The sequence below is a fragment of the Paroedura picta genome, chromosome 4 (assembly GCF_049243985.1).
Source record: "Paroedura picta isolate Pp20150507F chromosome 4, Ppicta_v3.0, whole genome shotgun sequence".
Lineage (NCBI taxonomy): Eukaryota > Metazoa > Chordata > Lepidosauria > Squamata > Gekkonidae > Paroedura > Paroedura picta.
The window spans coordinates 67,877,473-67,890,335 of record NC_135372.1 but is presented as its reverse complement, the minus strand read 5'-3'; the positions used below and the strand labels follow the sequence as shown (position 1 = coordinate 67,890,335).

Below are 12,863 nucleotides of genomic sequence, written 5' to 3'. Positions count from 1 at the left end.
CTCTGATAAGAAATTTTTCCAAAGCAATATTGCACTGATTCTTCAATCATCTTTGCTGGGGTCCAAATATTCCTTCTCATCCCCTAAATAATTATTCACTCCCTAAAGTACTAGTAATAGTTCTTCCCTAATTTTCAGATAGATGGGAAGGATAATTCTTTTCACTAACTGCAATTTGTTTACCCAAAATTACAGCTATAAAGTTTCTAGATATTTAATGCCAAACTCCCCCAATGTTTTTGCAGGGAAAATTGATCAATACTTCAAATGCACTTTGGGCGTTATGTTGCAAATTTGCTGGAAGTCCCTGGCTCAAGAGAAGTGCGTCTGGCCTCAACCAGGGCTAGGGCTTTTTCAAGTCCTGGCCCTGACCTGGTGGAATGAGCTCCCAGAAGAGGTGAGGCCCCTGACTGAACTTTAGCAATTTGGACTATATAAAAATTAAAATACCTCAGGAAAGCGTTGAACTTTGCAGAACTTTACTCCATTTCTTAACCTACAGTAAAACAAATATTTTAGTTAGATTCAAGTGGGCAGCCATGTTGGTCTGAAGCAGCACAACAAAACAAAATCTGAGTCCAGTGGCACTTGTAAGACTAACAAAGATTTATTCAAGGCTTGAGCTTTAAAGTGCAAGCACTCAGCTGGTCTGAGCAAGAGTGCTTGCAGACAAAAAAGCTCACACCTTGAATAAATCTTTGTTGGTCTTAAAAATGCCACTGGACTCTGAAAATATTTTAGTTGTGAACAAGGAATAATTAATATTTTACAAATGCATTTTTGAAGTCTTATATTGTATGCACATGTTGACTGAGCTGTTTTACTGTCCCCACTTGGAAGTGGAAGGAAGCAAAACTGACCAGTGAAATAGATATGAGCCATTTTACTCATCTGCTTTGCTTCCCCCCTTCCAAGAAGGTAATGATGAAATGGCTCACTATTAGGCTGAAATGACTGTGAGCCATTAAATATGTCAATTTCACTCCCCCCAACCCCCACCTCACACACCACTTGGAAGTAGGGGGAAGTGAAATGCCAGCCATTTTATCCATACTGGATGACAAACGCACCCCTTACTCCCAGCTTTGGCTTGGGTCCAAACTGTCTAGTTCAGGGAAATTCCAACTCAGTTCAAGCCTCACTTCAGGGGCTGCCCTGAACTCAATCTGAACTGCAATTTTTAGGTCTGTATCCATCCCTAGTATTAAGCATTGAATCCTTGAGCTAGTAGAACATAGGGGACACACATCAGTTTTATACTGACACTCCCCGCTAACCAGCTGCAGTTACACAAGCATTCCAGAACCTCCATATCAAATGTACAGAAGGGCATGTTAGGGAGGGCATGTTCTCTCAGAAGGGAGAGCCCTGTTACATGTGCGGGACTCTGGTCATAATTCTTTGGCGTAGATTAAATCAAGCTTTGGAAAAATGAAGTCACCCAAGCTGGCTGCATGTGGGGGAGCACAGAATCGAACCTGGCTCGCCAGATTAGAAGTCCACACTCTTAACCACTACAGCAAGATGGCACACTGAACTGGATGTTGCTTGTAAGGCCAGACCCCTTTTGCTATAAGAGATACTGTTTGGTAATCACTCCCATTCCCCCTTGCAAAGGGCAAGCTACACATATTCATATTTGAGATGTTCCTCGGGAGGTGGTGGGTTCTCCTTCCTTGGAATTTTTTAAGCAGAGGCTAAATAGCCACCTCAAAGAAATGCTGATTCTGCAAATTTAGACAGATGGTAAGTGGCTTCGCAGAAGGGCTTGGCTCTTGTGGCCCTTTCTTGCATGTCCAGGGAGATGCCGATTGTCACTTTGGGGTTGGTAAGCAAATTTCCTCCAAGCCGGATTCTGGGGATTTTTGGGAAGGGTGCATCATCTAGTCATGGAATTGGGGTCATTGTGGTGGGCAGATATTTGTGAATTTCCTGCATTCTGCAGGGGATGGATTAGATGACCCTGGAGATCCCTTCAACTCTATGATTCTATGTTAACTAGGTATTTCTACCTGCCCTATGAATGAAGGAAATTTCAAGCCTAATTTTAGCAGGGTTAATTTACTTTAAAGTAAGTAAGCTTAGAACTGGATTCTACGTTAAAAATGTATTTTTAAAATAAGTGATTATAAATCCATAAGAATAACTTATTTTCTAAATGTACAATTATTGTAATATACAATGTACAATTATTGTAATTTTTTCTAGTTGGGCTTTGATCTAAGAATTAAGAGATCACTTACTTTTTACACTTCTCACAACTGTACATATTGTCACCTGCGGGCACAAGGACGGATGCGCAACCATTATTATATTTAAAAAACATCTCTCCAACAATGTAAACTAAACCACTTCTGATTGTGTAAGACAAAAGAAAATTATAGTATTTTATCATCAAGAACACATTTAATGTGTGATTAACAAATTGCCTTTTATAATTTCTTCAACAAGTTACTCTTCTTGATTAGGATATCTTTTTATCATCAATAGTAGCTTTGCTCTCCAATTAAAGTATTGCATGATAATAGGACAGAAGAAATTCCTCCATTGAATTTTCTCAGCCTTTGTCCATTTGTGGATATATATTAGGGTTGGGCGCTTTTGTGTCCGAAGCGGCCATTCCCGCGCGAAGCAGCCAGCGTTGTGGGGAGGGGAGGCACAGGCATCAGTGTGCTGACTGGCACACACATGCAGGCGCAGAACTCTGTGCCTGCGTGTATGTGCCAACTAGTGCGTCCGTACCTCCCTCCCCGGCAGTGCGGCACTGGCTGCTTCAGGCAGGACTAGACACTTTGGACACCAAAGCACCCAACCCTAAATAACTGCAATTTCAATAACAGCTTAAAAGGAGTATCATGAAACATTTTAAATCATTTTAAAACCTGTAAACTTGTGCAGAAAGTAACAGAGATATGACAGACATAATATGAAACTTAATATTTTAATAAGAGAAAACATAATTATAAATATAATAATCTCTTACCTTTTAGTTCATCTCTGGCAAAAAATGCAGCAAGACAGTCTTGTAAGGTTACTGTTGGACCCCAAAACCAGCTAGGAACACATGAGACAACAAATCTGAAATATCATTGATTAAAAAAACAGCAAATGTTCTGCCAATACAGCAGAAACATCAATTTAAGGTACCTAAACATTGGAAAGAAACCAACCTTTTAAAGTATTCCACAAAAAAGGCTATCCAGCCTTGAGGAGCATATGCTTCACCACATGAACCTGCTTTAACAAGAGAGGTCTGATGACTTGCAGAATGCAGCTTAGCAAGGTCTTCCTTACCTGGAATAGGTAATGACAAGTCCTGGAAAGTCTCCAGGGTAATAGAAATCTATGGCATTAAAAAATAATAACAACAATCAGGTCAACAATAATTTCAGTTCATCAACTCATCAATTTGTATCTCTCCTGATAACATCCTGCAACACATTCACACCTGGGGGGGAGGGGAAAATGATGCTGTGGGAAGGGACCACTGGATCCTCATGGATAATAGTCACAGGAATAAGGGGCAGAGATGAAAAGGGAAAATCAGATGAGATCATTTATTCATACTTCTAAAAAGGTAAAGGTATCCCCTGCGCAAGCACTGGGTCATGTCTGACCCTTGGGGTGACACCCTCTAGCGTTTTCATGGCAGACTCAATACGGGGTGGTTTGCCAGTGCCTTCCCCAGTCATGACCGTTTACCCCCCAGCAAGCTGGGTACTCATTTTACCGACCTCGGGAGGATGGAAGGCTGAGTCAACCTTGAGCCGGCTGCTGGGATTGAACTCTCAGCCTCATGGGCAGAGTTTTCAGACTGGAAGTCTGCTGCCTTACCACTCTGCGTCACAAGAGGCTCATATTCATACTTCTATTTATGCCAATAAAGGTACTCTGAATCTGAATCTTCATACTTCTATCAGGCAAAGATGGCAGAAGAAAATGCCAACAATCAGGAATTATCACAAGAAATTATTTATACAAGATGTCTGAAAAATCATTTTCTATCTAAGGGAATGTAAGAATGCAGGAGTGTACATTTGTTCCCTATTGAAATAGACTGTTAAGGGTTAATGCCTTACAGAGTCTTAGAACCTTTGAATGACAGGCTGTTAAAACAAAATTCTATGGAGAGCGTCAGTTAAAGAAATGACTGTTGAGAACTGACAGTTGAAGTGGTGACAATAAAGCACTGACTGGGAAAGAAGAAAAGAGTGTCAGGATCAGAGAGAATCCCCATTGAAGGCAAAAAAGGAAATTGCTTTTAGTTAAGAGAAGTAATCCCTGCCCAGTGAAAAGGAAATATCTCTTTAAAAAGGAGTGATCCCTGGGAACTTGGTTGTACGTTCCTGCCTTCCAAATGTGCAGTGTCAGTGAAACTCAAAAAACTATGCTTGTGAGTTAAAGCAGAAATTGAAAAGAAAGTCTCTCTCCTCAAAGTTTCAAAAATGTTATGGAACAGCAAAAGACATTTATTTGTTTGCAACATATTAATGTGATAACAAAATTACCTTAATTTTTAGTATCAGTTTACCTCATACATCCCACCCCTGTTCTACCTGACCTTTTCCCCTTCAAGTGAAATAATTAATTTTTAAATTTTCAAAAGCCCCTCATGTGCCATCACAGAAGTAAAATATAAATAGGTTATTTTGTCTCTTCTCTAAAGTCCCTGGGTTTGGCCCATCATCAGATATATAATAACTTGACAGGGTGGGGCAACCAAAGGCCAACAAATAAGAAGAAAATAGATATAGGGGAGGGAGAGAGGAGGAAGGATCCTGTCTATGGAAGATGAAAGAGGGTAATATCGCCGTACTTACTCGGTCACATGTTAAACACTGAACTGAACTTATGATAGTCCCATCAAATATGTCAGAGATAACACTTCTATATTTTTTGTGTTTCTTCTTTCTGGGAGAACATACAGTTGGAACTGAAACAGAAGGTTAGAAAGGGCATAGTGTAGTAACTTTTGATCTGCTTCCTACTGTTTCTTTGGACAAGAATACCATCATATGAACCTGCTCGAACAAAGATCCTTGTCAGAAGCTCAGCTCTGCATGCCCCACTTCCCTCAGTCACAGGTGATGCAAGTATATCTGTGGTGTCTCATCTAGAAAATTCTTTCCTAATGTTCATTTGATTAATGCCTATCTAGATAACTTTTAGCTGGCAAGTTGCTTACCAGGACATTCACTACCATTTAAAGCAATTCTAATTAATGTTGATGTTGTTATCAATACAGAGTAGCATTGTATTGTACCTTGTATTGTATTGCCTTGTACCAATTATCTTATATTCATACTGCCATATGTGCTATAAGCTGTCAACAGTAACAAAAGTTAGGCATGGTATGTATCATATACAAGTGTGTGTGTGTATATGTGTGGAAATTTTAAGATGGATGTAGGGAGGGCAGAGTTTGGAAAAAAGATGAGGCCCTTCAAAGCAGCCATTTCTCCACCAGGAATAGATCTCTCCCATCTGGAGATCAGATACAATTCAGGCCCCACCTGGAGATTAGCAACTTTAGACCTGGCAAACATTGGGTAACTTCATACAATCTAATTTACATGTCTCAACTAAACATAGCTGCTTCCTACTGATGATTTTTTTAAAATGCTTCAAGCAATAAACTGAAGCAAAAAGATTTTTGACACCTCTTGCAGAAATTGTTCATTATACTTTAAGCCATAATTTGCATAGGCATTTCTTTTGCTCTATGGCATTGTACCCTGTTGAGATCACTTCTCTCCCCAAGCCTCACATCCCAAGGCTCTGCCCCCAAAATCTCCAGAACATCTCAATCTGGAGGTAGCAAACTTGAGAAGAGAAGGAAGCAGAAAATTGCGAGAGTCTGTAGGGACAATCAGGAAAGGGAAAGAAAAAATAGTGGGGGGAAAGGGAAATGCAATGTCTCCTACAAGGACATCCTTGTAGAAGATTCCCTTCTGCAAGTCCTTGTGGTTTCCTGCTTGCATTAATATATTCCCCTCTCACGTATTAGATACCCAAACACTAGCTTTAAGAGCAAGATTATGTTGCTATGATCATGTAGTACTACATAGTGGACCAACAATTAAGATTTGATACTACTACAAAACCTTGCTTAATTCAGTGGAGCAAAGCAAGGATTGTTGAAAACTGTATATGTACAAGGCTCTCCTTCAGATTTGGATTTTGAAGATGTCATACCACCAGAAGAATTTGAAAAGGAGTGGCTCAGTGAGAGTAAAATGATTACAAATTATAATCTCCTCAGAAAATAATATTGCAAAAACAAATGTGCCAGAATGATGCAATTCCCCAATGCCATGCAGAGAATAAACAGAAGCTACAGTGTTCGTGTTTGGTCCCCAGGTATTTGTATGTTCACCCTTGTTCTACTACTTGTTATTGCCTTAGTTTGTTGTTTGAAAATAAAACCAGCAATACACAAAAGCATCAATTTAACATCAAGGGTCGATGCACAGAACTCCTAGTGCTTAAGCACACATAGGGTTTTTGCTTAAGGATGCATAGCTTTGGGATACTAAATCAATGGAAAGCTGTTTGCTTCCAATCTTGCATTAGAGATATAATGTATTTTCTCAAGGTACAAAGAAAGAATTCTCTAAAGATAGCCTAAGAAGGCTCAAAACAGAGCCCGCTTCAAGCATGCATATGGTGCTGGGTGACAGGGCTGACACCAAACACATTTCAAATTCGGAAGATTGCATTCAAGGTTTCTGTGCACACTTGATACCCAAACTATGTGATGCACAGAAGCTACAAAGAATTAGCATCTACCAAGACTGAGAAAAATACTGGAACTTGTATGTAAACTAGAGACAGAGTGACGCATGCTGCATTTAAGCACCTACAGCAGCCTTTTTCAACTTTAACTATTGAGAACCCCCTGAAACATTTATCAGGCTTCAAGAACCCCAAGAAGTGGCATGATTGTGCAGAATATGGTTGGGAAGCAGACTGTACATGCCCACCTGGGGCCCCTCCTGCAACCCCCTCCAGGCCCATCACTGACCATTTTGGGGGTTGACATAACCGTATACGGCAGTGGTTCTCAACCTGGGGGTCGGGACCCCTTTGCGGGTCGAATGACCCTTTCACAGGAGTCACGGCAGGGCAAGCAGCTTGGCAGGGGGGCATCCACACAACAGCCTTGCGGAGTAGATAGAGATGGAACGTTGGTCTGTCTGGAGTAGCGGAAAAGAGAGATCGGCATGGTGGGACAAGAGGCAGAGCTGAACTGAGAAACCCTGGGGGGAAATTTAATTTCTGTAAAAGAATACTTGCATAATTTTATAGTTGGGGGGGTCACAGAATTAGGAAGGTTGAGAACCACTGGTATACATTCATATCACTTGATAAATGTTTAACAAATTTACAAAATATATCAAATATTTAATTAACTCCCACCCATTTGGGAAACCCTTCCAAGGCTGTCAAACCCCCCAGGGTTTCATGAAACCCTGGCTGAGAAAGCCTGACCTATAGTATCTCTCAGCTAAGAAATTAACAGCTTATATCTCAGAGGATTTCTGCAAACATAAGGGTGAATGATTTTAGCTGACTTTTCCCCACATGATACTCCTTCCACTCAGATGACCAGCATTTCAAGGTGGCAAATGGGATGTCCTCTTCAGAGGGAAATCTCTTCCCCCTTCTGAAATTATCTGTGGGATACAAGCCAGAGCTGGGAGCAATACTACTGAAAACTGACACTTCTAGAAAATAGTTATTTTTACTCATATTTTGCCATACTACTACAGCTTGTAGTAGCTGTAGTAGTATACTACTACAAACGAGATCTTGGGGTACTTGTGGATTGTAAACTAAACATGAGCAGGCAGTGTGATGCAGTAGTAAAAAAGGCAAATGCCATTTTGAGCTGTATCAACAGGGACATCACATCAAAATCACAAGATGTCATAGCCACATTGTATACGGCACTGGTCAGACCACACCTGGAGTACTGTGTGCAGTTCTGGAGGCCTCACTTCAAGAAGGACGTAGATAAAATTGAAAGGGTACAGAGGAGAGCGACGAGGATGATCTGGGGCCAAGGGACCAAGCCCTATGAAGATAGGTTGAGGGACTTGGGAATGTTCAGCCTGGAGAAAAGGAGGCTGAGAGGGGACATGATAGCCCTCTAAGTATTTGAAAGGTTGGAGGAGGGCAGGATGCTGTTCCCATTGGCTGCAGAGGAAAGGACACGCAGTAATGGGTTTATACTATAAGTACAACGATATAGGCTAGTCATCAGGAAAACATTTTTCACAGTCAGAATAGTTCAGCAGTGGAATAGGCTGCCTAAGGAGGTGGTGAGCTCCCCCTCACTGGCAGTCTTCAAGCAAGGTTGGATACACTTCTTGGATGCTTTAGGCTGATCCTGTGTTGAGCAGGGGATTGGACTAGATGGCCTGTATGGCCCCTTCCAACTCTATCATTCTATGATTCTATGATTGTTCCTTAACATTTTATTTGGGATTTTCCTGTCAGGAGCAAAACTCCTCTCTTTCCTCTCGCAAGGTGAAACTCCTCACTTGGCAGAAAGGAGTGGTAGGATTGATTTATCATTTATAAATATCCTTGCAATTATTGCCTAACTTGAAAAATTCCTGTAAGGCAGGAAGATTTTCACCATTTCTATAAAGTATTTACATATACAAATGTACATTTCTGGAGAAATTTAGATCCATCACCTGGCTTTGTATTCTATGAAAGTGTACCGCCAGTCAGATGTGAATACGATACATGATTGGCATGCATATATTCTGAGGAAGGATGGGCTGAAGACTTGTTTGGATTCACTTATGCTATGATTTGCTCTGCTATCATTCAATTGGCATCTCACAATGTCAACATGAAAATGCTGAGGAGGAAATCAACAAATTAACTTTTAGGAATATGCAGAATGATCAATGAGGAAATAGTAAAACTAGGAAATACCTTTTTTGTGTGAGGATACAAGTCCAGACCAGAAGGAACCTGATTTTGGAGGGCTGGTTGATAAACGTGCATTCCCCACATCTTTGGAAGGCAAACTTTGTGGCAAAGACACCTCATTCATAAGGACGTCATTGATGTAGTCTGTAAAATATACACACATCACCTTCACAAACAGCATCATGCCTTATATTTTAGACAAAGCAGAATAAAGGACTCTGGAAATGTCAGCACTACCTGCTGATTTGTTTTTAGTTTAGGTATGCAGTGAAAATTCAATATCCTTCAGAGAAACTAGGGAAAGACTAGCATAAATAAGGGACAAAATAAAAGACTATGGACAGACAGATGATGAAACATTGCGAGGCAGACAGCCAATGATGTAGTAACAGTATAACAGCAATAACTGAGGGCAGGGAAAGATTCCTGTTGGCAGCTGTGGAACAGGTTGCCTAAGGAAATAGTGAGCTCCTCACTGCCTGTCTTCAAGCAGCAGCTGGACAGATACTTACCAAGGATGTTCCTGAACTAAGCAGGGTGTTGGGCCGTATGGCCCTTTACAATTCTATGATTCTAATAATTTTTACATTGTTAAATTAAGGGTGCTTTTTTCACCTTGCTTCTGGTCCAAGTTTTATATTTACAGTATGTACCAGCATCCATGATTGCTACATATACCAATACGGTCATATGATCTTTATGAGACAGATAGGTTAAAACAATAAATGTTCCTTCTATGATTGGTATTCCAAACTGAACAATAAATGCAAGAACATTCCATAACAAAAATCACAAGTGGGATTATTCAAGCAATGTTACACCATAGCACAACAACCCAAAGTGTTGAGGAATCCAAATTCAAGCTAATTTATATCCATTTTTCTATTGTAGCCAGTAATATAATTACCTGAATGTTTGCTGTGAATTTGCACTTTGACAGTTTCTTGGTTATGCAAAAATTCAGTTGTTTCAAAGAAACCATTAATATCTTTTTCTAAGTCTTCCATGGAACCGGTTCTGTTCATGTTGGTACTGAAGGACTTCTCTTTCTGGAAATCTTTATATATGTTTTCATCATCCTGAATTAGCATAGCATCTTCTGCATGGTCCTCTGTAACAGATTTTGACCAAACCTCATTTTCTCCCTTTTCAGTGTTACTACATGACTGAAAGTCTACTTCAGAATGGCTTTTATCTTCTTCCATGCTGTCTTCTGCATTCACTAGGTTAGTATCTTCAGCTTCCATGACAGGTTCCTTTAGCTCTTCATGGAGTAAATCCATTAAGCAACGTAAAAATTCTTGTGCATCCTAAAATTAAAAAGCATACACCTCTTTTAATCAGATTAAAACCTTTATAATTTCTTTTATAAATTTCTATTCTGCACTTTTAAAATAATGCTTGTTATTCATTTAAGCTAAAACTGCCATAAATTAGTCACTTTATAGACCAGGTACATAAAACACCAGATTAATTGAACAGTACTATTTATCTTTAAGCACAACATTCCTGACAATTGCTAATATTGTTATAAGCAAAAAAAAACAAAACAAAAAAAACTAGCAAGTTGCTCATTCCTTTCTTGGGCTTCAACCAAATTTACTGTCTCCAGAGCTTTTTTCTATACCGTAAAAATCTACATGGTAGGCACAATGAACTGCTTTATATGAAAAAAATAACTACAAGTTTGGCAGTTTTCCTGTAATCTCAAGATTCATATGCATGGTCATTACCCATGTATTTTCTGTATATGCTTTAACTTTTAATATTTTTAGCTCTCCGGATTTTGCAACCGTATATGACAAAATAATTTGCCACAGCTGTATGCATAAAGAAAGTTGTAAGGAATGCTTACCTGTTGGGAGTATCCACGGAATGCTGGATTAACTGTTTTAATTCCTTGGAACAAATTTGTGGGGACGACAGCTCCAGGCCTGGGAAAAAAAGCTTTTTCTTTAGTAAAACTGCAACTACTAAGACTTTTTCAGTCTACCTTTATTCATGTGGGCAATGAAACGCAATGCAAAAAATATTCCCTCAATGTACTTTGTATTGTTGACTCTAGAAACAAATGCTTACTTCTCTGCAACTGTTACATTATGTCTAACAGAAGCTGGCTTCAAAGTTACATAAATATAAAAAACTTAACAATAGCCATTATTTGTTAACAATAGCCCCACTCCCATCCCATGACCTCAAAATAATAAGCCACTGAACAATGATTGTCACAGTGAGCAGAAATCTTCCTCCTGAAAAGGAAACCTAAGTTCTTGAAACATTATGGTATTCTGTGGAAGGAGAATGATCAAAATCGATTCCCTCTCTTCACTGCAACACAATGAAACAGGCCGCAGAACAGGTCATCACCAATCAGATATCTGTAGACAGAAGCACCAAAAGTAGAACCTCTAAGGGGGACTAGTCTGTAACCCTGCAACATTGAAAGGCTTAACATGTACAAAGTAACCTGCTATTATTATGAGACGTTTATTTCTTCAGTTAAGTGTAATCCAAAGTTACCTGTCATCAAAACTAGCCAATTTCAAATTGCAGCCATTTTTCATTAGCATGGTCTTGTGTGTATGAATATGCTAACTGCTTAAAATATTAAGCCTTTGATTTTATGTACATTATAAAAGTTAAGCAGCTGTTACATCCATCATAAAATGTCTCCAGTTAATTCTTTGTCATGGTACATGAATAAGCCTGGAAGGAATCATACCTAAATAGTTATCCCCTGATTTCTTGTAGACTAATAATGCTTAAAATGTTTTTACTTGCCCAAAAAAGAAAGGTTGTAAATCAGGAAGAAACAGATTTAAAAGGCAAGCACGGTTAGTTTATAGTACCAAAAAGAGAAGAGATCACATGATTAAGCTTCCAGCTCTTTCTGGGGATAACCTAATTTACAGCATCCTAAGCTCTTTGGAGGAAGGGTGGAATAGAAATGTTATTCATATAGTGCCAAGTCATGCCTACAGCTATATTCAGACATTAAGCCAGTATGAAGCTTATGTTGCCAAGTCCTCACTTATGCCTCTTCCTGCCCTAACTTCTTATACAGAAAGAAGTAAAGAAGCTTTGGTTTAAAAACCAACTCCAGTTACTCATGACATACAAATGCAGATACTCGAGTTAACAGGAATTCATATACCCCATCACAAGCCATAAATCTAAACCACATCTCCCTCCTAATAATTCCAGACTTGTGTCTGTGACAGCACACCATGGCTGGCCTCCTTATCAGGGCCAAAGGGAGATGCCAGGTGCCACTGAAACCAGCCAAGGTGGCAGTGGCTCTCTTCCAGTCGGATTATGGACAGCTGCTCTGGAGACAGGCTGCCAGTAGCAGGGTTCCTTAGTGGGAGTCCTACTGTGCTGCAATTACACCTGTTCCAGCGCTGCTGACAGCACAGGGACCCACCATCTCCTTCACCACCCACAGATTTTTTTTAAATTATTTTAAAAATATGGAATGCTTCACGAATTTGCGTGTCATCCTTGCGCAGGGGCCATGCTAATCTTCTCTGTATCGTTCCAATTTTAGTATATGTGCTGCCGAAGCGAGCACTCCACCCACAGATATTGACTCCCCCCTGAACAAACCTCAGGCAGTGAAGGGCAGCCCTATGACTGACTGGCTGGCTCTGAGTTCACCCACTGCCTTGCCTTTCACCTGCCGACCTCTCGGGGTTGAGGTGCATTGCCCAAGTTTTCTCCAGCCCATCGTTGCAATGTTACTAGTTAGGAAAACTAATTGAGTAAATCCAGGAATGTCACTGCTAACAAGTTTATTTTAAACCTGGATATTTTTCTTCACATTCTGTGAGAAAAGAAAAGAAAGAGGAGAGGAGAAGATGTAACATAATGTCAGCTTCACAGACATTTATTTATTTGTTACATTTCTATACCAC

The 12,863-nt window shown here is 39.8% G+C and overlaps 1 protein-coding gene and 1 non-coding gene across 7 annotated transcripts in view; both read right to left on the bottom strand.

The window, feature by feature from the left end:
* The window catches only part of USP33 (ubiquitin specific peptidase 33), a 53,383-nt gene that overhangs the window by 13,368 nt on the left and 27,152 nt on the right, over positions 1-12,863 (bottom strand). For 5 of the 6 annotated variants that reach the window (XM_077333278.1, XM_077333275.1, XM_077333276.1 and 2 more), the window contains 8 exons: positions 10,805-10,883; positions 9,857-10,259; positions 8,953-9,093; positions 4,821-4,933; positions 3,171-3,343; positions 2,984-3,078; positions 2,244-2,277; positions 451-496 (listed from right to left, as the gene is read on the bottom strand). In XM_077333278.1, coding sequence (XP_077189393.1) covers positions 451-496; positions 2,244-2,277; positions 2,984-3,078; positions 3,171-3,343; positions 4,821-4,933; positions 8,953-9,093; positions 9,857-10,259; positions 10,805-10,883 — 1,084 coding nt within the window. The remainder of the gene's footprint in view (positions 1-450; positions 497-2,243; positions 2,278-2,983; positions 3,079-3,170; positions 3,344-4,820; positions 4,934-8,952; positions 9,094-9,856; positions 10,260-10,804; positions 10,884-12,863) is intronic. The other variant, XM_077333279.1, reaches the window with a different exon arrangement.
* LOC143836924 (U6 spliceosomal RNA) lies at positions 12,414-12,520 on the bottom strand. The gene has a single exon (XR_013230837.1). It is a non-coding gene; the product is annotated as a U6 spliceosomal RNA (small nuclear RNA).